Source organism: Mesoplodon bidens (assembly GCF_964165515.1).
Source record: "Mesoplodon bidens genome assembly, chromosome: 12".
Classification (NCBI taxonomy): Eukaryota; Metazoa; Chordata; class Mammalia; order Artiodactyla; family Ziphiidae; genus Mesoplodon; species Mesoplodon bidens.
In genome coordinates, this window is record NC_138168.1 from 82296605 (window position 1) to 82319009 (window position 22405).

General features: G+C 45.8%; 1 protein-coding gene across 3 annotated transcripts in view; it reads left to right on the top strand.

Moving 5' to 3' along the window:
- Window positions 1-22405, top strand: part of TIAM2 (TIAM Rac1 associated GEF 2) — a 236226-nt gene that overhangs the window by 184893 nt on the left and 28928 nt on the right. For all 3 annotated transcript variants that reach the window (XM_081251340.1, XM_081251342.1, XM_081251341.1), the window contains one exon: window positions 5847-5950. In XM_081251340.1, coding sequence (XP_081107466.1) covers window positions 5847-5950 — 104 coding nt within the window. The remainder of the gene's footprint in view (window positions 1-5846; window positions 5951-22405) is intronic.

The following is a 22405-nucleotide window of genomic DNA, read 5'->3' on the forward strand; positions in this document are numbered from 1 at the left end:
AGAGATTCTGAGAAGTTGAATAGAGAAATTGAATAAATCAAGTAGATTAAGAACATAATTCACACAAACTGTGTATGTGATGAGATCGGGCACATTCTGGGTGGTATGGCTGTAGATCAAACTGTGAATATAAGTACAGCTGGCCCTCTGTATGTGCAGGTTCTGCATCCTCGGAGTTAATCAGCAGTGGATGGAAAATACTATTCTGTGCTATAAAGGACTTGAGCATCCTCAGATTTGGTTTCCCTGCGGGTCCTAGAACCAGTCCCCCTCAGATACTGAGGGATGACTGCAGATATAAAACTGTTAAGTGTCAAGGATGTTAAGTGTCAAGCTTTGATGCCACAGGGCATTATGTGGTTGAAAACTTAAATCATTTATTATTTACTTGTAACTTCTTTGATATTATTTTTTAGATTTTTTTTTCAGTCGTCTTCATAGAAGATTATCGTTCTGTAGTTTTTACCTCAGAGGGGGGGTCTAAGGGCTGATGATTAATCAAATAAAACATTTTTGATCCCAAGATGAGAGTCCCAGTTAAATACGCTACATTATTTATTGAAATGCTGTCTTTTAAATTGCTCTGGTGAGTGTATTTCCTTTTTTCAGGAAGTGAGGGTGCTAATATTCCCTTTGCACCTGCTCTGGGCTGTGTGCTTTTTGGTGCATTCGGTGTCCTCTGATGTCACTGACCCTCCCAGAGGTGAAGTTGAAGTCCTGGCTGTGGAGAGGGGCAGAGACAGTTCTCAGCAGCCGAGGTACTGCCCACCAGTGACATTTTGGAAGTTGATGGGTCTGTTTTTGGTTTTCATCATGAATTGGGGGAAGGTGGCACTTAGTGTTTGGGGCTGTGGTGCTGACTGTCCTGCATGTTTAAGTCAGTCCCTCACACTGCAGAACTGTTCTCCTGGACATTCATGTAAGTGAAAACCATGGTGTAATTACTTGAGCCAAGAACCAGCTCCATTTTACAAGTGAACACAAATTATTTTTTCCCCTCCGCTGTAGGGTACTTTGAATTTTGTAGGAGTGCATCAACCCAATAAATCAATGAGAGTTTGACCTGTGTTTTGTTCAGAGCTTTGTCAAATGTCTTTGCCCGTTTGGAAAATCATGTCACCCCATAGGTGTGATGGCAGCACCCCGTAGGCATTTAAATCTCCACCGAGACACCCCGGCCTGGGTCTGTGATGAAGCTGAGACATTCCCCGTGATTCTCTGTGGGGCAGGCTTTGCACAGCTTCGTCACGGTTTCTAGAGTGGTTGTACCCTAGCATTTACATACTGAAATACATATTTTAAAAAAATTGTTACTTTCCATTTATTCTTCTCCTTGTGTTACTATTAAGGCATATATTATTTTTTTGTGAAATTATGTGTGGAGGTAGATTACGTCAAGAAAGAATTTTAGTTCAGGATAGTAAACGTATATATTATCAAAAGGGGGGCTTCGGAGCTTATAGTATTGAGAATCAGGGTACAGTATGCTTTGAAGCACAAAAAGTGGAGTTTCAAAATAATTCCTGGTCTCATTGCCTGTCCTTTCAGTCTCCTTCAAATGAGTCCTCAACCCACAAATTGAAGCAGAGGTTTTCCTGACGCTGTGACTACCATCCTTTATTTCTCAAAAAAGTCTTACTGTATTAAAAAGGGGGAAACAAACACTCTCCTCTCATGTTAGTTTCTTGTTTTTGGCCTCGGGATTGATATCATCTCGAGATTTTAACTCAATTCCTCTTACAGTTGCTGTTCCTGAGAACAGAGGCATGCTCAGACTTTCTCGCCTTTCTGGGAACCAGCTGTCTGTCTGCCGCCCGGGAAGAGCACCTTGCCCGCCCTCCTACAGCTAGAAGCTGCCTGGTGTCTCTGGGCGCTGCTGGCGGCCACCTGGGTGGGTGTCGGGGCCTGGGAAGGACTTGTTGCCTCTGCCCTTGCCACCTGGTTGAGTAAGGAGGAAGCAACCAGCGAGACGGGGTGATGGGATGGCATCAGCCAGACAAACCCAACATCCTAGCTGCCTGCTGAGCAGTGAGGCTCCTGAAGAGTAAGCAGCAGGTGGGAGATTGGCAGGGACGCCACCAAACCCTCTTCCCGACCCCCAGTGACACCTATTTCCTGAAAGTCCCCTTTGCACACATCAGACTTAGCACCCAGATAGCCTGCTGCTTCTTACAGGCCTGGGGGAGATAAATGGCAAAGCCCACACTCCCGCATATTAACTGTGCTAAACTGGATTTGGAAGTGAAGTAAATGCAAACTTTGAATTCACGTTGTGAGCTGTATGGGCGAAGCGACCTTAACTTTAGCATTTATCCTAACGTTTCCATTTTTAAGTTGATACCCAGGATGTTACTTGAACACATGTTTTGACCTTTAATTGTAAAGGGTTTGGGGTTGCCAGTTACTTGGCCGACTGTGATACCTGTGGGGTCTGTACTGATGCTCAGAACAGGAAGACGCTGTGACTAGGGCGTGTCTCACCTGAAGCCCCGTGTTTCCCTTGTTGTCTGTGGGGAACTGTAGGGTGTGCAGGCGAGAGGGGGGCAGTCACCTTCCGGGACAGCCCGCCCGGTGTGCCGTCACTCTCCAAAAATGTTTGTTTTAAAGGAGAAAGATGTCTGGGGCTGGTCTCAGGTACGGCGTCTGACACAGGACCTGGTACTCTGTGGGTGTGCAGTGCTTAGCCCCCACCGACCAGGGGATAAATAAATGGACCGAGGGGTCCACATGGAGGAACAGAGCCTGTGACGTGGAACGTCGCAACTCTGCTCACTCACCTGCTGAGTAGAAGCTCATGTCAGCAGAATTAGATGCTACATGTTTCAAATTGCTAGTCCTCACCCCAAATTGTTAATTTCCACAAGGCATAAGAGGAGAAAGACAAAAGAGTGTATTTGCCACTTATAAATAGATGTCTTGACTTGGATTTGTAATTTTGTTATTTTTCATTGTTTACAATCACATTGGCTAAAGACTCGTCTGGAGCCCGCGTCTGACCGTCTGTCCTGCAGCAGCTGAGCCCAGGGTGGGCGGCGTTACGGCCCTGGTGACACATGCCCCGTGTTCCCTGGTAGGGATCCAGTGCCCCAACATGTGTCTAGTGAACAGGGCCACACGAAGGCTCTCCCAAGGTGGGAAGCCAGTTTTTGGCTGGGAGGGGAAGGATATATTTACTCACCCTAGCAGCTAGCGCTCAGGATGTGGGCGGAGCGTAAGTGGGGCTATGCCTAGGCATTTGGCGCCCAGGACAGGATGTCAGCGCGCTGCCTGTTTAAAAGAGCTTTGTAAATAAGGATTCGAATTTTACGGGCCTACACTTTTTTTTTCAGCCAGTCTGCTGTTCTTCGAGAACCTACTTTGTTCTCATTTCTCCTCTAGAAAGAACGTGAAGGGCACACTGCTTTTTACAGACAGGGATGCAGGTCCAGTTGAAACCTGAGGCTCCTGGACCCAGGTCCGCAGCTGTGGACGCTGTCAAGCTAGGCTTCCTCGTGTTTTGCCATCTCCAGGACAGCACGGGCGCCCTGCTGGTGGGGTTGGAAGGGGAATCAGTCACCCCCGAGGCTCTGTTGATGCCCAGCTGCCAGTCAACTTCTTGAAATTTGGGTGGTGGAACAGCTCGAGACGTCCTATCTTGCAGACCTGCCTTCTCAGAGGCCCCCGGGGCCAGCCTCCGTGGGAGACGGGTCCTGTGATTCTTCCTGTCCAAGCCCTGCCTCAGAGAGGACCCACGCCACACCAGGGGCCTCCCTGAAGTTAAGGGGCTGCAAAGGTGGCTGCAGAGCCTCACCGATTCATAGTAACGCCTTTGGTCCTGGGGTGAGCAGGATTTTGAGAGGGAGGGCATGGCATGTTCTGCTAGCAGGAAAACACTCTGCCTTTGTAAGAGGTAAAAGGTGGTTCTGGGAATTTTCAGCGTTTAAGGAAGTTGCAAAGTTGTGTGAATATATTGAAGAGATGACTCAGAATTCGCTTCCGCTTTTGACATCAGCCATGTTATTTTCTCCAGCATATCCATCTGGCGCCTCCGGGCTCCAAGGCTCCTTGTGGCCGTGCCGTCTCTGAGATCTTCAGGGGACTTGAGGTCGCTTTCATCTTTGTATCCCCAGAACGTAGTACATACCTGACACAGAGCAGGCGCTGTAGAGATCATCATCACGAATAAATGCATTGATTGTGTGTTGTATTTCCTGTACTTAACACAACTCTCTGGAAATATTGGAGCTTTTTATTTATAAGGTAAAGGCAGCAATAATGCAGATTTGACTCTGTTGCCTAGGTAATGTATTTTTACATTGCGTGGTGTCTGTGGCATTGCTCTTTCTTGATTTCCTTGTGCTTCTCTGGCTGTTGCTTCTCTCTAAAGAGACAGGTACCTCCTGTCCTGCACACTGTGCCTTAGCAGTTCCAGGGTTCTCTCCCTGGGCCTCTTCTTGTCCCATTCTGCACATTCTCCCTGGAGGCACCATCCATCCCTGTGGCTTCACTGCCAAGTGTATGATGATGGCTCCAAAGCCACATCCCTGTGCAGACCTTTCTTGCACTACTGGACTCCTGGGTGTGTTGCACTGGATGGCCCACATGCCTCTCAACATCAGCTTTGCCAAAGCTGAGCTTGTGACTTCTACTCCCAGCCCGCACTCTTCACATCTACCCAGTCACCTAAGACATAAAAGCCTTCCTACCGCCCGTGTCTGTATCTCCTTATGTGAAATAGGCGGCGTGGTCCTTTTCTGGGCAGGGTTAGGGTGTTAGAAGAAGTAAAAGGAAGAAGGAATTGGAGCTCCAGAATTCTGTAGACCATTACGACATTTTCTTTAGGTCTCCCCTTGTGTAGTGATTGGTGATATCAGCCTGGATCACGGACCAGCATTTCTGTCCATGAGTTCCATCAACCTCCTAGGGCTCCCATAGCTTCTAAAGGTCTCCTGGAGACCACTGTCCTTGCCTCCATCATGCTGGATGGTCTGCCAATGTCTATCCATGCCTTTTCTGCCTAGATCAACTCAGACAGGTATGAGATTGATGACTTCTTTTTGTAGCTGACCGAGATCAGAAACCATCTGGTTTCACCTAGTGGAGAGGATAGTCTACCAAATACAAACATTAGAATGAAAATCTGTGTAATATTTTGACAGAGGCTGGTCTTTCCATCTTTCTTGAATTCGTTCATTTGAGAACCACTGGAAAGAGCTGTTGAGGATGGCGTGTGTGTGTAAGTGTAGGTTGGAAAGCCACGTGCTCTACCCACCTTTTATGTTGTTTCTTAACCCTTACTCTGGAAGTTAACAAAGGTTTACTGTTCCTCTTGGGACTTTCAATTTAGGATGCAATTGTGGTCGATGCCAGGAAAAGAAGAATTATGCTCACAAATGAGCAATTTGTGGACTATAATAAGAATCTGTGGTGTTGCATCATTGGTTTTCTCAGATCTCCCTGGTGATTTTGCCCTCACGTAGCCAGAAATAAAGGAGGGAAAGTACCAACACTACATAATAGTGTACTTAGTGAAGTTTGCACAGCAGTGACAAGAGTAGCCAGGCATTGAAGTCAGTGTTTTGATTGGTCATTGGCCTCCTTTGACCAAAACAGGCAGATGCTAAACAGGCAAAACAGATGCAAAACAGGCAGATGCAATGCTTCTTCAATTAGCCAGAGCCCAGATCTGTTTTAGAAGACCAGCTATGCATATGGTAACGGCAGTATCACTAAGGACAGCGATGTCTTGCCTTCCAGGGTGTTAGTTAATTTTTTTCTTCCCTCTCTTTCTCTATCTGAGCCTCTAAGTCACTACTATTCTTTGCAGATGGCCAAACTCACCTATGTTTTTGTCACTTTCCATGCAGATTTCAGCAATGTCCCTGACGTCACAACTGGCCTGAAGAGGAGTCAGACTGATGGCACGCTGGACCAGGTTTCCCACAGGGAGAAGAAGGAGCAGACGTTCAGGGTAAGATGCTGCCCCAGATCTCAAACAAGGGCCTGGCAGGCAAGTGTTGGTTCCCACCTGCACCTGAGGTGGGGAGAAAAAGATGGCGCTCTCCTATCCCTAGGTACAACAGTCAATTCAAACGTTTTTTTTTCTTTAAAGAAAATAGTTTCCTTCTTTATTTGAAGTGAAGTACTAGTAGGAATCCTTGACCCTGGCCCAGCCTCCTGCCTGACTTCCGGCATGCCACCAGAGTACTGCAAACGTGGCCATTCGTATACTAGGATGGTTTGACAAGGAAAATCTAAGCTCAGGTGTTCTGAGGGTCACATAAAATTACTATTGTATTCATTTACTACATGTATTTTTGGCTGAAGATAAATTATTTTTGGAATGTTGTCATTTTGTTATAAAATATATAAAACATAAAATTTGCCATTTTCACCACTTTTAAGTGTACACTTCATGGCATTAACATTCACAGTATGGTGCAAACCATTACCACTGTCCATTTCCAGAACGTTTCATCCTGCCAAATAGAAGCTCAGTACCTATTAGACAATAACCACCCATTCATCCCACCCCCTAGTCCCCTGGAAACCTCTGTTATACTTTCTGTCTCATTTGCCTATTCTGGTTACCTCATGTGAGTGTGATCGTATAATATTTGTCCTTTTGTTTCTGCATAATGTTTTCAAGGTTCATCCATGTGGTAGCATGTATCAAAACTTTACTCCTTTTATGGCTGAATGATATTCCATTGTGTGTGTGTGTGTATATATATATATATATATATATATATATATATATATATACACACACACACACACACACTATATTTTGTTTATCCGTTCATCTATTGACGGACACGTGGGTTGTTTCCTCTGTTTGGCTGTTGTGAGTAACACTGCAGTGACATTGGCATACAAATATCTGTTTAAAACCTTGTTTTCACTCTTTTGGGTATGCCACTCAGAGTGGAATTGCTGGGTCATGTGGTAATTCTATTAGCTTTTTTGAGGAACAGCCCAACTGGCTTGTACACACAGCACTGCGCCGTTTTACATTCCCACTAGCAGTGTACGAGGGTTCCAGTTTCTCCACATCCTCACCAACCCTTGTCACATTCCATTCCTTTCCTACATTTTTTTTTGATTAATTAATTTATCTATTTTTGCTGTGTTGGGTCTTCGTTTCTGTGCGAGGGCTTTCTCTAGTTGTGGCAAGCGGGGGCCACTCTTCATCGCGGTGCGCGGGCCTCTCACTATCGCGGTCTCTCTTGTTGCGGAGCACAGGCTCCAGACGTGCAGGCTCAGTAGTTGTGGCTCACGGGTGTAGTTGCTCTGCAGCATGTGGGATCCTCCCAGACCAGAGCTCGAACCTGTGTCCCCTGCATTAGCAGGCAGATTCTCAACCACTGCGCCACCAGGGAGCCCCCTTTTCCTACATTTTTAACTGTTCTTAGTTAGCTCTCCTTTCAGAAATTGTCTGTCTGACATGATCTTTGTAAGTACACAGTCCAGTTTTAACTGACTTTGAGATTATAACTCTGTTTTATATTTCTTCCTTTTGTCTTAAATACAAAACAAGAATGGAGGAAATGTAAACTATGATGGGTATTTTAAAAAATTTAGCAGGATCACACCCCAGTTGGGTTTAAACTAATACTCCTAGGAGCCGGTCCTTGGGTGACTGGCCATTGGCCCAGCCCCAGGTGACTGGTGGTGATCAGTGTGGGATGGGTGGATCGGGTGAGATAGAGTCTGCCAGCTTCAGAGCAGGTTCAAGTGGCCACTGGCACCTGGCCTCACCTCTCTTCTCTGTTTCCCTTTCTTACCCCCTGAATTCCACCCCCCATTCCCTATCCACCTCCTCCAAAATCTCCCTTTTCTTTCTTCTCAATTCCTCATACAAACCAAATACTCAGCTACTTTCACTGGCCTGGTTATGCCCTCAGGAAGCAATTTCTTTTACTAAACTACAGTCATCAGCATTTTTAGTCTTTCTGCTGTGTTCTGTCTCTGGTGGGTTATTTACTTGTGGGAACCCAATATTGTAGCTCAAATTCATCATTTTTTTGGAAGCAGTGGATCCTAGAGCATCAAATAGATGTGTTTGGATTGCTTTGTCCTGACTTTTCTAAAAAAGGCAAATGCTAAGGCAACACTCAAGAAGCTAGGCTCTCTATTTAAGGTCAGTGTGGCTGTGAGACACTGGGGCAGGTGGCAGCTTTGGGGAGATCATTAACGCCATTAGCGATAATGGTTTCCTCTCTGTTACAATGTTTGAGTTCTCCATTAAAATTCTTAAGGAGGAAATTAAATTCTTTTCCAAGTTTTATTTTATGTGAAGATTCAATCAAATAAATCTGTAGAAAGTTACCATGTTGAGGCTATTTCCATTTCTATTACTTAATGCCTATCATAACTAAACAAAGGTTTATAAGATGAACATTGGAGCATCAGTTAGAGATTTAGAAGAGGAGTGAAAGCTGCAGTTCAGCTTGAAATTGGAGCTCTCTGAGCTCTAATTTTCATTGCTAAGATGATTAAAGGAGAAAGCAAAAGATATCAAGGAACACAGAAGAAAATAATATTAAAGAATATTAGCATGTTAAGCATTTGCTGTCAGATTCCTCTCAAGTCTAGAGTAGTTATCAGCTCACCTTTTTCAAATTTGAAGATATCTATCTATAATAATGGCATTCAGTATATTTTTAAAAAATCCTAGCAAATGCCTAGCAGCTACTCGGTTTACATATTCTTTGTTCCTTGGGGAAAAAAGAATCTGTGGTCATCAAAAGTGATCACTGTGATGGATAGTAGTGAAAAGGAAGTTTTGAATTGAAGAATTAAAAAATAAAATTTCTCTTCTGTTATTATGTTTAGCCTCCTAGAAACAGCAGGTTATATCTAAAAGCAATGCTTTCCTATTTTCCAAACGGTGATTTGGGAGTTTTAGGATGCCTGTCCAGCGGGTGCTGGTCTTGGGTCTTTCGGGATGGCCCTGGCGCTGTCCCATGGTGCCCACAGGAGGTGGTCACTCCCCAGAGGGGAGACCTGCCTCTGGTTCCTGGGCTTCTCATGCTGGCCCGTCAGCCTTCTCAGGGGTCATTAACTTCTTTTCAGATAAGACCCTGGTTGAACCTGGGCTGTTTGGGGTATTTTTACTAACAATATTCTACACTCGAGAATCAGGAATAATTTCCCTTGAAAATCAAGTGCAGCCCGGCTTGATGAAGCACAGCTGTAAGTACGGCTTTTGACAGCCCCGCAATTTCTGCAAATGGTTCATAATTGATTGCCTTCTTTCTCCTCAAGGGTGCCTATTACTGTTACAGCTCTTTGTGTGCCCCTGTCAACCTCTCCGGTGTGGGGAATATTTTTTTCAGTATTGTTAGCAATCAGCTCGCACTACTGTAACAGTTTGGAGTCTGAAAGGAATAAACAGTTCCTTTGGAGGTGAGGGTGTTGAAGGAGCTTCTGGTTTGTTCTGGGAACTCGAGGTGTGTAAAGCGGTCCCCACAGAAGTGCCGCTTGCTTTGTTTGCCACCCTCTGAGCTGGCTCTGAAGATGTGGCCCTTCGTGGTACTGCCGTCCCCCTGTGTGCCCTAACCTGGCACCTTCCCAGAGCAGGCGGGGTCAGGGCATGGGGTGGAAATCCAGAGCAAGGGGGTGAGCCTTCCCCAACCCCCAGGCTGCCTTGGAGGAAGAGCTTGGTGGCGCTAGGAAGCCCTTGTGAATGTGACTTGAAAGAACAGTTTGGGATTTTTTTCACTGCCTGGGGTGAGAGTGAGAGAGAACGTGTGTCTTACTCATTTCCCAGCAGCCGACTTAGATGGAATCATTTCTCCTACAGGGTTCAGGTTTCTTTGAACTTTTCCTTTCTATGTACAGCATGTAAGTAAACAAGGGCTTTGATTCTCAGGGGATGTGCATTCTGATCCAAATGTAGGCATGCTTGCATGGTTTTCTTTTCTGTGTCTTGAAAGTTGATTTTGCTCTAAAATGTCTAAAGACTGTTCTGCAGACAAGATAAGCCTTTCTATCCGGAAGGGATCCTGGCAGTAATCTTCAAGCGCTCTTTACAGCTCAGGATTAAGGGAATTTCTTTTGGATACTAGTTGTTCGGTGGCACTGTCAACTTTTCCTTTCTCATTCCAAGGATGCATAGGTCTCTAAATGGATCTCTGAAATAGTTTGTCCTTTTGAAATAGAAAGATATCAGAAAGTCTTAGGGAAATTTCAAAGATTTACTCTGTAAAATATGTTTGAAAAGAGAGAAGGATAATTTGAAGACAGTAAACAATTTTATGCTTTGTCAAATTTTCTTGGAATGTTGTACATACTTGTGTTGGGTGTAATGCTGTAAAAGAAAATCCACAAGAGTGAAACCCGTAAGGTAAGCAGTGCTTTACTTTAGTTATTCCTGTTTAAATATTTTTTTTCAGCTTTTTAGAAAAATTTTATGTAATCACCTAAGGTAGCTTTGGCCGTGATTATTTTTGCAGTTTGTAGGCGTCGTGTTGATAGAACGGAGAGCACTGAGGACCTGGAGACCTACAGCCTTGGCAACTGTGTGTTGTGCTCTTTGCAATTTAATCACGTTTGGAATATATTTTGTCCTGTTTATTTTTTCAAGGTAGAAAAAAGGGACATGCACTGATGCTTAGGTTTTGGTACCCAGCATGAACATAACTTGCGTTTAATATTTAATGCCTGCTCACCCACTTAGCTTAACCTTTTGAGTTTTCTGCATGAATTGCTTTTAAGAGCTTGCATCTCTAAGAAGCTACAGGAAAAGAAAAAGATTCGTGGATCGTGTGATTTATTTTTCAGCATTTTTAACTATGTATCTTTCTTACCTTTCTTTGAGTGTCCTGCATTATTTCAGCATCTCTTGGTTGTAAGATGCTTTTGTTAAAAAGTCCAGCGAAAATAGAATTTATTTGTAAATAGTAGTCTTTCTACATGGCTGCTGTTGAATAGATTAATATAAGCATGATCCTTTTTCAAAAACTAAACATACCTATTTCTAAATGCATGCTATCTGACGTAATTCCTATAGGAATGAACGGAGAGGTTGCATCCTGACAGCAAACCCATTGTCCCTGAAAAATGATTTGGGGCCTGATGTTCCCCAGTAGTGAGACGATAATCTTTCACAGTGATTCAATTCCGGGTAGCCTTTTCTTGTAGGTAGTGGTATAATAGAAAGAACTCTTGATCTCAGTAGTTGGAAACCTGAATCTGTATCCTGGGCCACCAGGCTTTACCACTGCATGCCCTGGGGTGAGGTACCCGGTCTTTCTAAGCCTCTGTGTCCTCATCTGTAAGTAAAAATAACAATAGCTCCAAGCCTGTGTAGTGGAGAGGATCGTGGATGACTAGAAGCCCAGACATGAGAGATTATCAGATGAGTAGCAACCCCGCTTCCCGACGCGGCTCATACGTTTGGACGTTTTGAATGCTTTCCCACTCTGCTCACCTAATGCATGACTTAGCCACAAGGCTGCCTGCCCGGTCTTCTTGAAGTTAGTGTCTGTGGTCAAATCCTGCCGAGCTGTCCCCTGAGATAAAAAAGAATTGGAGACCGAGGGCCTTGGCCATGGAGTCCTCTTAGCTCTTTGTCATCTGCATGGAGACAAAGCCTGCCCATCTTTTAGCTTATTTTTCTTAGGTAGACTGTTGTGAATTGATGACCTTTTCTAAAGGGCTGTTCAAAGGACTGAATAAAAGCAGTGTATGTTAGGTTTGCCTTTATCCGTAGCAGGAGTGAGCTGTGAATGAGAGATGCTTAGGAGGTCTTGCAGACGCTTCGCCTTTTGGAAGAGAGGCGTCACTTCAGGGCAGAGAGAGTCACCAAGGGCACAGAAGGACACAGGCTGGGAGGGATCAGAGCAGAGCTGAGTCCCCATTAGCTCTCCAATGCACTGTTCTCCATTTCTAGCACCCTGCTTCCTTTCGGCAGGGACTTGGGGGCACGTTGGTGAACTTGTTTGAAATGACTGGGATTCATTTTCATTGGCGTCTGAAAGGCCATTTGGTCTCTTTGTAGTTTGCTGGATTTAAAAAAAATTTCCCATTTTCCTAGCTTCAGGGTGTCAGCCCCCTGTTCTTCTTGGTCCGTCCTTGATCGTTAGGGCTGATGTGCCGGGGAGATGCCAGGTCTTTGCTGGAGTGGCAGGAGGGGACATCACTGTCCTCTTGGTGGCCAAGGATCATTTATACACTCTGACCCACAGGCTTCGACGCCACTCACAGTGTCAGATGAGGGAAGGAAGGGAAGAAAGAAAACCACATCTCAGTGCCGGGCGTGGGCGGGCCCGTCGCGAGCGGAGGTGTGGGGTGCCTCACGCCCTGCAGCGGGAAGACGCCGAGTGGGTGGCTTCCTGGCCACAGCCTGGGACAGGAGGGCGTGCCCAGTGGAGGAGGGGACATGGTGGCAGGGGGAAGAAATCTCACCGGTGCTGGCCTCTCTCTCCACTTCCTCTCACAGCCCCTACCCCCATCGACGTGGCTGTGGTCCTAAAGGGGTCTGTGTTAGGCCCGGTGTGTCCCTGGACAGGGCACACCGGCCGGTGGAAGGGGGCTGTCACTGCTGGCTGAGAGCTGTGGGCCACCTGGGGCCGGAGACCCAGAAGCTGCCCCCAGCTGGGTGATGCCTGACGAGGGCCCAAAGGCCTGAGCCTCTGCCTTGGGGGCTCCTAGAGCTCCGACGCGGGGCTGGCTCGCCCTGGGGGCCCGGGCCCTGCGCTCACGTGGGATGTGCCCGTGCGCAGGCAGTAGGGTGCGGGGAGCCCGATGGCGCAGGTCTTGGCTCTGGGAGGCCTGGGGTGGGGCCGCCGCGGCCCCTGCTCCCCGGCTCCACCTGTGAGGTGGGTACCCCAGCATCCGAGGGCTCACTCAGCCGCCTTCCCTTTGTGCCCCGGTGGCGGGGGCTTTTCCTGTGAACTTGATGGCTGCGTGTCCCTCTGGCCTGTTCCTTCACTCTGTCATCCGTTGTCCCCAGCCCTCTGCGTCCCCAGCCTCCGTCCCCTGCTTTCTCGCTCTCCTCCAGGCTCTCCCTTTCCATCCTGTTTTTCTGGGCAAAAGAAAAAGTTGTCATGGCGAGGCATCTGCAGAGTCACACAGTGGAGGAGAAGAGGCCCCCCCCCGCCCCCCGCCAGCGGCAGCGGCTGGAGTCACCGCGGGCGGCTGTGCCGTCGGGGCCCGGCAGCTGGACGGACGCGCTCTGGCTCCTCTTGCTGACGCAGTGAGCACAGTCCCCTCCTCACACCTCGGGGCGCTGAGGCCAAGTGGGGCCCAGAGCCAAGGCCACCCAGGGTGGACCCTGACCACAGAGATGCTGCAGGGCCAGGCCGGGTCTTAACCCGATGACCGACCCGCCACACTTACTTCTGATGCGGGCCCCTCCCTCCTCTTCCTCCCCTTTGGAACAGCGGGGGCTGTGGTTTCGCTCCTGTCCTCTCTGGGATGCAACCGCAGAGGGATGTGCTGGTGCTTTGCAAGGTGCCAGCCACCCGCACCTCGGGGCTGGACAGGGGCCTCGGCCTGCTCCTTGAGGCCTCGCCTTCGGTGCCGGCGCCTGGACTCGTCAAGGAGGGGGCTGGGCCGCAAGCTCCCTGTGCTCTGTGCTGGCTGAGGAGTGGGCCGCGTGCTCTTGGATACGGTCGTGGGGGAGAGGTCATGGCCTCCATTTGTCCCCCATCCTCATCCTCTTCGGCGTTCAGCCTTCTATGTCTCTATCTTTCTTTCTGGGCCTCCTGGATTGGACGTAGAGAGTTATAGAGACTTGAGTATAGCTCTGCTTTTTTGGAGGAGAAGAAAGCAGGGAGTCTGAGTTTTTCAGGCCAAACCCTAACCTCAGTAAACGCCGTTTGCAGGCTCTTGTGTATGCTCAGGGGAAGCCTCCTGGAGGGCAGGTGGCCTCAGAGGAAGGACACATGGGATTTTGCCCCAGGTCTCACAAGGAAGTCCCTTTGTCCTTGGATAAGTCATCACACATCTGTGTCTGTGCAGCTGGGGGCTGGGTCTGTCCGTCTTGGCGGCCCATCCTGGCTCCGAGCGTCTGTGGCCGCTCAGAAAATTGCTCAGATGCATATGTAAAAAGTCACCCGCGATTCCAAGGGAGCTCATTGGTCTTATGATGTTTATCCGTGGATTCCCCCCCTTAGGAATCGATGAACTCTGGGTTCAGAATTCTGACTTGGAGTGAACATCTGAATCACCTAGCTTCTGTCTTGACTTAATATTATGGACATGCCAGAATCAATTATCAAGTACCCACAATAAGAAAAGCACTGCGTCTGTGTAGTCCCGTGACATTTGAGCTTTGTTTTCATCTTCAAGTCTAATTGGTTGGGTGGGGTTGGCTATCAGTGCTTGATTCTTTTAATGTGCTAGGAGATGGAGGACCATCAGCTACGTAACAACCCCCCCCAGATGGCCAGACACTGCTAAGTTGAGACAAGGAGGCCATGTTGACGGTGGTGGGCAGACGTCCCTGGATTGTTAACACCAACCGTGACACTGTGTCCTGTCAGAGCACTTCAAAAGTTTTATTTTCCGTAATTGGCGAAACAAAGTGATTTGGGGGGGGGGGACACGCCTTTAAATTCTGATTCCAAAGCAAAATTGTGGAAAACTCATTTTTGTAAAGTGAGCCGCTGTCTGAGGACCAGGAGGGGTGGTCTGCATGCTCAGTCTGGGGGTGATCAGGCAGCCCCTGCGTTTCTCTGCTGAGAGCATCACCCCGGCCGCTTCCACATCGGCAGGTGAGCTGGGTCTTAGCTGCTACCCGCTCCGTCCCCTTCTTTGGAGGGATTTCCAGCCACGGTTACAGTCTGACCCTGGCTGGCCACTGCTTGGGCACCGGGAATCTTCATCCATCTTATCTGTAGTATCTGCCAAGAATGGGGGTAGCGTCACACTGCTTGTTCATTCCTTTACTAAAATCTCCTTCACAAAGGTGCTCTCAGCTGCTAGCCGTTGTTGAGAGCTCTGAGATAGTCCTTTAACTGTCCTGTGTACGTCGAGATGGTAGTCGAATGAACCCTCTGATTGTGCTGGGTCAGTGAAGGTGTATTTGAGTCTGAGTGCTTTTTTGTGATTTTCATTACTCACAGCAGATTCTCACCTTTTGATAAGGTCCCAGCCCCACGGGGTAGCCGCTTTCACTTTTAAAAAGAAAAATAAAATGCTGAGAAATTGTTCCAAGTCATTTGGCAATTTCCCCCGTGCTCTCTTCTTGGAGTGGATTTCTGTGCCACCCTCCTTGGGGCTGGGCGGCTGGCGGAGGGGAGGTGGGGGGAGACGGGGGACTCTGCCTGGGAGCCCTTCACACAAGCAGGCGGTAGTGTTTTCACCCAGATCCCGGCTGGCTTCCAACTGCTGAGAGTAAAGAAGGGATTATTAGTTTTGTAAATCAATCTCCTGCTGTTCTTTTTTTTTTTTTTTTTTACATCTTTATTGGAGTATAATTGCTTCACAATGGTGTGTTAGTTTCTGCTTTATAACAAAGTGAATCAGTTATACATATACATATGTTCCCATATCCCCTCCCTCTTGCGTCTCCCTCCCACCCTCCCTATCCCACCCCTCCAGGCGGCCACTAAACACCGAGCTGATCTCCCTGTGCTATGCGGCTGCTTCCCACTAGCTATCTACCTTACGTTTGGTAGTGTATATATGTCCATGCCGCTCTCTCGCTTTGTCAATAGCATGAAGAACAGGGCAACAAAAACTGTATTTGACGTATAAGATGTTAACATGAGGGGAAACTGATGGAAGGAGAATCCAGGAACTCTGTGTCCTTTACAATTCTTCTTAAGTCTCATATTATTTCAAAATAAAAAATGTTTTTAAATGGCCAAGAAAAATGTATTTGTCACTAACATGGGAGACCGGAGAAAATGGGGGGTGTGTTTTCACAGGTGCCCCCCCAGTTCTTGTGTCCTCTTCCTTCTTTTGCTCGTCACCACCTCCTTCTCTCTTATTTTGTTGGTTCAGCCTCCAGTGCCCGCCTCGTCCTCGTGGCTCACCTTCCCTCTCGCTCTCAGATCCTTGGCTGCCACCTAAGTTCTCTTGTGTTTTCAGAAAACAGATGTCAGATGAGGAAGCTCTTCCATGTGCAACTGCTTAGGAAGTCCCAGCCTGGCACTGGCACAGGCTGGGGGTTTCGTTCTGACTGCTTAGAAGCCACAAATGTCACATAGCTTGAGGAGTCCTGCCCTCTTCCACCTCTCAAGCTGCTTTGAGCTGGCTGTGGAATGTTCTAGAATCCAGTCCCTTCTGGGTTCATACAGTCACAAGATAAAGGATAGTCAGATGAGAAGCCTGGCCCGGCCCCACGGCCTGGGGGTTCCAGGCATCAGGATGGGCATCAGGATGGGGCTGGGCATGCGCTGCTCTCCCGTCAGTAGCCTCGCGAGATCTTGGATGTCGTGCTTTTATAGATGAGTTTGCAAGATGGAAAGGCTGATTATCCAACCAGTAACCTCAGGTGAGATTTAAAAACAATCTTCTATGTCTGAGGCTTTAAAAAAAAAAAAGATGTTTTTGTTTGTTTTTTTATTGAAGTATAGTTGACTTATAATGCTGTGTTAGTTTCAGGTGTACAGCAAAGTGATTCCGTTATGCAGAAAAGTTGTAAATGTACATTGTGTCACGGTCACATTGTCTCTGATGTATTTCAGTTTTACTTGAGGGCCTGTCTGTCTGTGCACCCCTTCCCTAGGTCATCACCTGTTCTCCTCACCCCAGGGAAGCATGGCTTTGGTTACTTTGTACTTATTGGTTTGTTATTTTCTAGAAGCTTGATCAGAATTGCCAAACCATTTATTGAACATGGTTGTTGTCCTAGTTTAAATGTTATTACTTCCTTTCTGTTATTTAGTTAATGTTAACTTTTAGAGATGGGTTGGCGGTAAAGTCTCAGATAAATGTGTATGATGTGGGCATTGTTCCGTATGAGGTGATTATTTTTGAGACCCCCATCGGTAAGAAGCAATCCAGAGTAATGTAACAGACTGGACTATCACATTGCTGAAATCCAGCAAAAAAATTTAACTAAAACCACAAGTCAGGGGCCACGCAGGTTGTACCTGTGCTCACTCAAGGCAGATAGATTGTGCTTGGCAATACCCACACCCAATTAAGGCTGTCGGGATTTTAACAAATAATTTGATTTTTTCATATTGTTATGATTTTTTTCTCCCCAAAGCTGCGGTTTTTTTGAAACCAAATTCCAAACATTATTTTCAGCTGAATATTAGAACTGAAAATCCAGGCCTTTTTATGCACGAAGTGGGTGTGGTGTATTTCAGACAAATCATAGCGCCTGGACCCTTTGTCCCTAACCCCGTGACAGTGTTCATAAGTGACTGTGGGGCGTCCTGGTCCATGAAACCTCGTGGAGCAGCACTCACTGGAAATCAGTGTAACTGTTAAGCTGTCCCAAAGGTACCAGCCTCGAGAGGGCATGGGGAGGAGGGTGGGCTGCCGTCTTCCTGAAGCTGCAGCGGGGGCCCCATGTGCCGATCCGTCTAGGTGGCCACCTCGGTTTGCTGGGCATCCATGACAGTTCTGCTTCTCAGTGGCAGCAAGAGATTGTAAATGGTAAAGTCGAAATGCTCAGGGAAGTTCTTTAAGAACTTGTAATTTGCACCAAATTCAGGCAGGGAAATGGCTTCCTGCATTACCCCAAATCAGAGCATGTGCCCGTCTGCCTGTCCCAGTGAGGGCAACCATGGCTTGGTTTCTTCTGGAGAGTGGTTACGGGGTAGAGGCAAGCGTGCTGCCTGTTTGGTGCCTCCTTCCTTAGGGGTTGAGCCCCTTCGGTTGACTCTGATCATCCCCACGGCCAAGGCTATTCCAAACCGCACATTTGCAGTTCACATTAGGAGGGTGACATACATAAGAAAAATAAGAGGATTCACTAGAAGGGTTTCATCCCCTGCTGTACTAATTTGAAGAGTAGAGGTTTATTGCTTAACTTGCTGGACCAGGCAGGAGGTGGCCCTGGGTGCCGGAGCCTCGCTCACTCTCACTGGTTAGTGGACTTTAGGAAAATCACCTCACCTTCTGAGGCCCTTATATCCTTACTCACTAAAAAAGAATGGGATTATATTGCCATGACAGTTCCATGGAAGTGAAAGGACTTTGCAAGCTGCCCTTAGCATGTGATACTCAGCCTTTAGCGTGCATTGTGAATTTTATATACAGCATCTCATTAAAACCCCATTTTCTCCACAGCAGCCCTATTGAGTAGATATCACGAGCCCCTTTTAGTGTGAGAGAACTGAGATGGGAGAATCTAACTCATGGTCCGGTCAGGTGTGGGGCAGCGTTCACAGCCAGCTCTGTTGGATGCTGAAGTCCATTCTTTCCCCTCCACCCATCTGACCAGTAAGGAGAATGTGGTGCTGATTATAGAGGAAAGGGAGAAACCAGATGAACAACGGTGCATTTAAATACCAGAGACATGTACTTGACTTAAAGGCAGAGCAACTCTATTTGTTCAATTGCGGGTATGATGTTAGAAATGCGGACACAACTTTTTGATTCTTTAGCTTAATTTACAAATGTGGTTAAGCAATGTACATGTGTTACTTTGTTGTTGTTTTGTTTTTGTTTGTTTTGGCCTTTAAAGAATCTATTTCATAGAGTTATAATGAAATTTGCGGAGTTGTTATTGTCAACAAATTTGAAATCTGTTGCAGAAAAGTTCTCAAGTCCCAGACTACCAAGTACTAATATCTGATATTTGCATCTGACTAGTGATTAGTTTGATAATTTGGAGTGTAGTTTTGTACTAGGTGCAGGCCATATGTGAATGTTTTCACCTCCAACTTGTTTTTCAGTAGATAAAATTCATGTTTTAAAATCTGTCACTATAGGAATAAAGACACAGACCTACTTGACAATGGACTTGAGGATATGGGGAGGGGGAAGGGTAAGCTGTGACAAAGCGAGAGAGAGGCATGGACATATATACACTACCAAATGTAAGGTAGATAGCTAGTGGGAAGCAGCCACATAGCACAGGGAGATCAGCTTGGTGCTTTGTGACCGCCTGGAGGGGTGGGATAGGGAGGGTGGGAGGGAGGGAGATGCAAGAGGGAAGGGATATGGAAACAGATGTATATGTATAACTGATTCACTTTGTTATAAAGCAGAAACTAACACACCATTGTGAAGCAATTATACTCCAATAAAGTTGTAAAAAAAATCTGTCACTATATGATAACCTTAACATTAAAATAATACAGTATAACCAGTAGATACTGGTCTTTAAAAAAAAACATTTAAAACTGTATGTTGGGGGTACACGAAAGTATAGCGATACTGGAGAAGACCACATATATCTGAACAGAATTGCTCTTCTCTCCCAGAGCTGGTTGGGTGTCTTCCTCCTGGATCTTCAGTGCATTGGTAGCTGAGAGTCCCACCCTGGGTATATCTGATAGAGCAGAGGGTCTAGTAATATTGAATTATAATTTTTGTCAGTAATACCTAGAGAACATTTCTCCATAAATTTATAACGTTCCTGATCTGAGCGTACCTTTTACTGTTGGGTTTTCCATGGGAGCTCACTCCTTGTAGGATTTATGTAGACCTCCCCCCAAAAAATCCCATCCCCAAAGGAATAAAGAAAAAAGAAAACACTTGATTTGTAAGTAAACTTTTGTATACTTGCTTGCTTCTGCTTTATTTGCTATTTTTCCTGCTTTCTTTTTTTAACGTCTTTATTGGAGTATAATTGCTTCACAATGGTGTGTTAGTTTCTGCTTTATAACAAAGTGAATCAGTTATACATATACATATGTTCCCATATCTCTTCCCTCTTGCGTCTCCCTCCCTCCCACCCTCCCTATCCCACCCCTCTAGGTGGTCACAAAGCACCGAGCTGATCTCCCTGTGCTATGCGGCTGCTTCCCACTAGCTATCTATTTTACATTTGGTAGTGTATATATGTCCATGCCACTCTCTCACTTTGCCACAGCTTACCCTTCCCCCTCCCCATATCTTCAAGTCCATTCTCTAGTAGGTCTGTGTCTTTATTCCCGTCTTACCCCTAGGTTCTTCATGACCTTTTTTTTTTCCCCTTAGATTCCATATATATGTGTTAGCATATGGTATTTGTCTTTCTCTTTCTGACTTACTTCACTCTGTATGACAGACTCTAGGTCCATCCACCTCACTACAAATAACTCAGTTTCGTTTCATTTTATGGCTGAGTAATATTCCATTGTATATATGTGCCACATCTTCTTTATCCATTCATCCGATGATGGACATTTAGGTTGCTTCCATCTCCTGGCTATTGTAAATAGAGCTGCAGTGAACATTTTGGTACATGACTCTTTATGAATTATCGTTTTCTCAGGGTATATGCCCAGTAGTGGGATTGCTGGGTCGTATGGTAGTTCTATTTGTAGTTTTTTAAAGAACCTCCATACTGTTCTCCATAGTGGCTGTATCAATTTACATTCCCATCAGCATTGCAGGAGTGTTCCCTTTTCTCCACAACCTCTCCAGCATTTATTGTTTCTAGATTTTTTGATGATGGCCATTCTGACCGGTGTGGGATGATATCTCATTGTAGTTTTGATTTGAATTTCTCTAATGATTAATGATGTTGAGCATTCTTTCATGTGTTTGTTGGCAATCTGTATATCTTCTTTGGAGAAATGTCTATTTAGGTCTTCTGCCCATTTTTGGATTGGGTTGTTTGTTTTTTTGTTATTGAGCTGCTTGTAAATTTTGGAGATTAATGTTTTGTCAGTTGCTTCATTTGCAAATATTTTCTCCCATTCTGAGGGTTGTCTTTTGGTCTTGTTTATGGTTTCCTTTGCTGTGCAAAAACTTTGAAGTTTCATTAGGTCCCATTTGTTTATTTTTGTTTTTATTTCCATTTCTCTAGGAGGTGGGTCAAAAAGAATCTTGCTATGATTTATGTCAGAGAGTGTTCTATGTTTTCCTATAAGAGTTTGATAGTTTCTGGCCTTACATTTATATCTTTAATCCACTTTGAGCTTATTTTTGTGTATGGTGTTAGGGAGTGTTCTAATCTCATACTTTTACATGTACCTGTCCAGTTTTCCCAGCACCACTTCTTGAAGAGGCTGTCTTTTCTCCACTGTATATTCTTGCCTCCTTTATCAAAGATAAGGTGACCATATGTGTGTGGGTTTATCTCTGGGCCTTCTATTCTGTTCCATTGATCTATATTTCTGTTTTTGTGCCAGTACCATACTGTCTTGATTACTGTAGCTTTGTAGTATAGTCTGAAGTCAGGGAGCCTGATTCCTCCAGCTCCATTTTTCGTTCTCAAGATTGCTTTGGCTATTTGGGGTCTTTTGTGTTTCCATACAAATAGTCAAATTTTTTGTTCTAGTTCTGTGAAAAATGCCAGTGGTAGTTTGATAGGGATTGCATTGAATCTGTGGATTGCTTCGGGTAGTAGAGTCATTTTCACAATGTTGATTCTTCCAGTCCAAGAACATGGTATATCTCTCCATCTATTTGTATCATCTTTAATTTCTTTCATCAGTGTCTTATAATTTTCTGCATACAGGTCTTTTGTCTTCTTAGGTAGGTTTATTCCTAGATATTTTATTCTTTTTGTTGCAGTGGTAAATGGGAGTGTTCTCTTAACGTCATTTTCAGATTTTTCATCATTAGTGTATAGGAATGCCAGAGATTTCTGTGCATCAATTTTGTATCCTGCAGCTTTACCAAATTCATTGATTAGCTCTAGTAGTTTTCTGGTTGCATCTTTGGGATTCTCTATGTATAGTATCATGTCATCTGCAAACAGTGACAGCTTTACTTCTTCTTTTCCGAGTTGGATACCTTTTATTCCCGCTCTCTTTCTTTGGTATTGGGAGAAACATTGCAGGAAAAAAAGGGCACCTTTTAACAACAGTAAACGTGTCCTAGTAGTGTCTGTCTTGTGGATTCCTACAAAAATATTTCCTAAGATAAAATTATTATATGGCAACAGTAATGATATTTAATAAGACGACTTGGGACACTGGTAGGGTTATGTGCGTTAAGAGCAATGAAGGGCGGATAACAAGATGACGGTATTAGTCGGTGCTGCCGCGAAGCCCCCCACCATCCCCACTCCCTATGGGTCAGGGGAGTCTGCGAGGGTGTGGTGGCCCCAGGCTTATGTTCCACAAGAAGGTAGGCCAGGCCAACTATTTAGAGCCAGCTGAGATGTAGCGCTACGACAGTCTGGGAGCTGATCTAAGGTGCCCAAGGAGTATCATCAGAGAACTGGGATAGGGGCAACTGAATCGTAGTTTTCTGAGAATCTTAGAACTGCTCCCAGGGCTGAGGGCTTGGTCTGCAGCTGGGAAGCACATGTTGCCCTGCTTTTTGGTTTTCTAGGTAAGGCAACCAGGAACGCTTGTAGATTACAACTCGAAAGAAAATATAGTTCTCAAGGTACCAGGGCAAAGAGAGA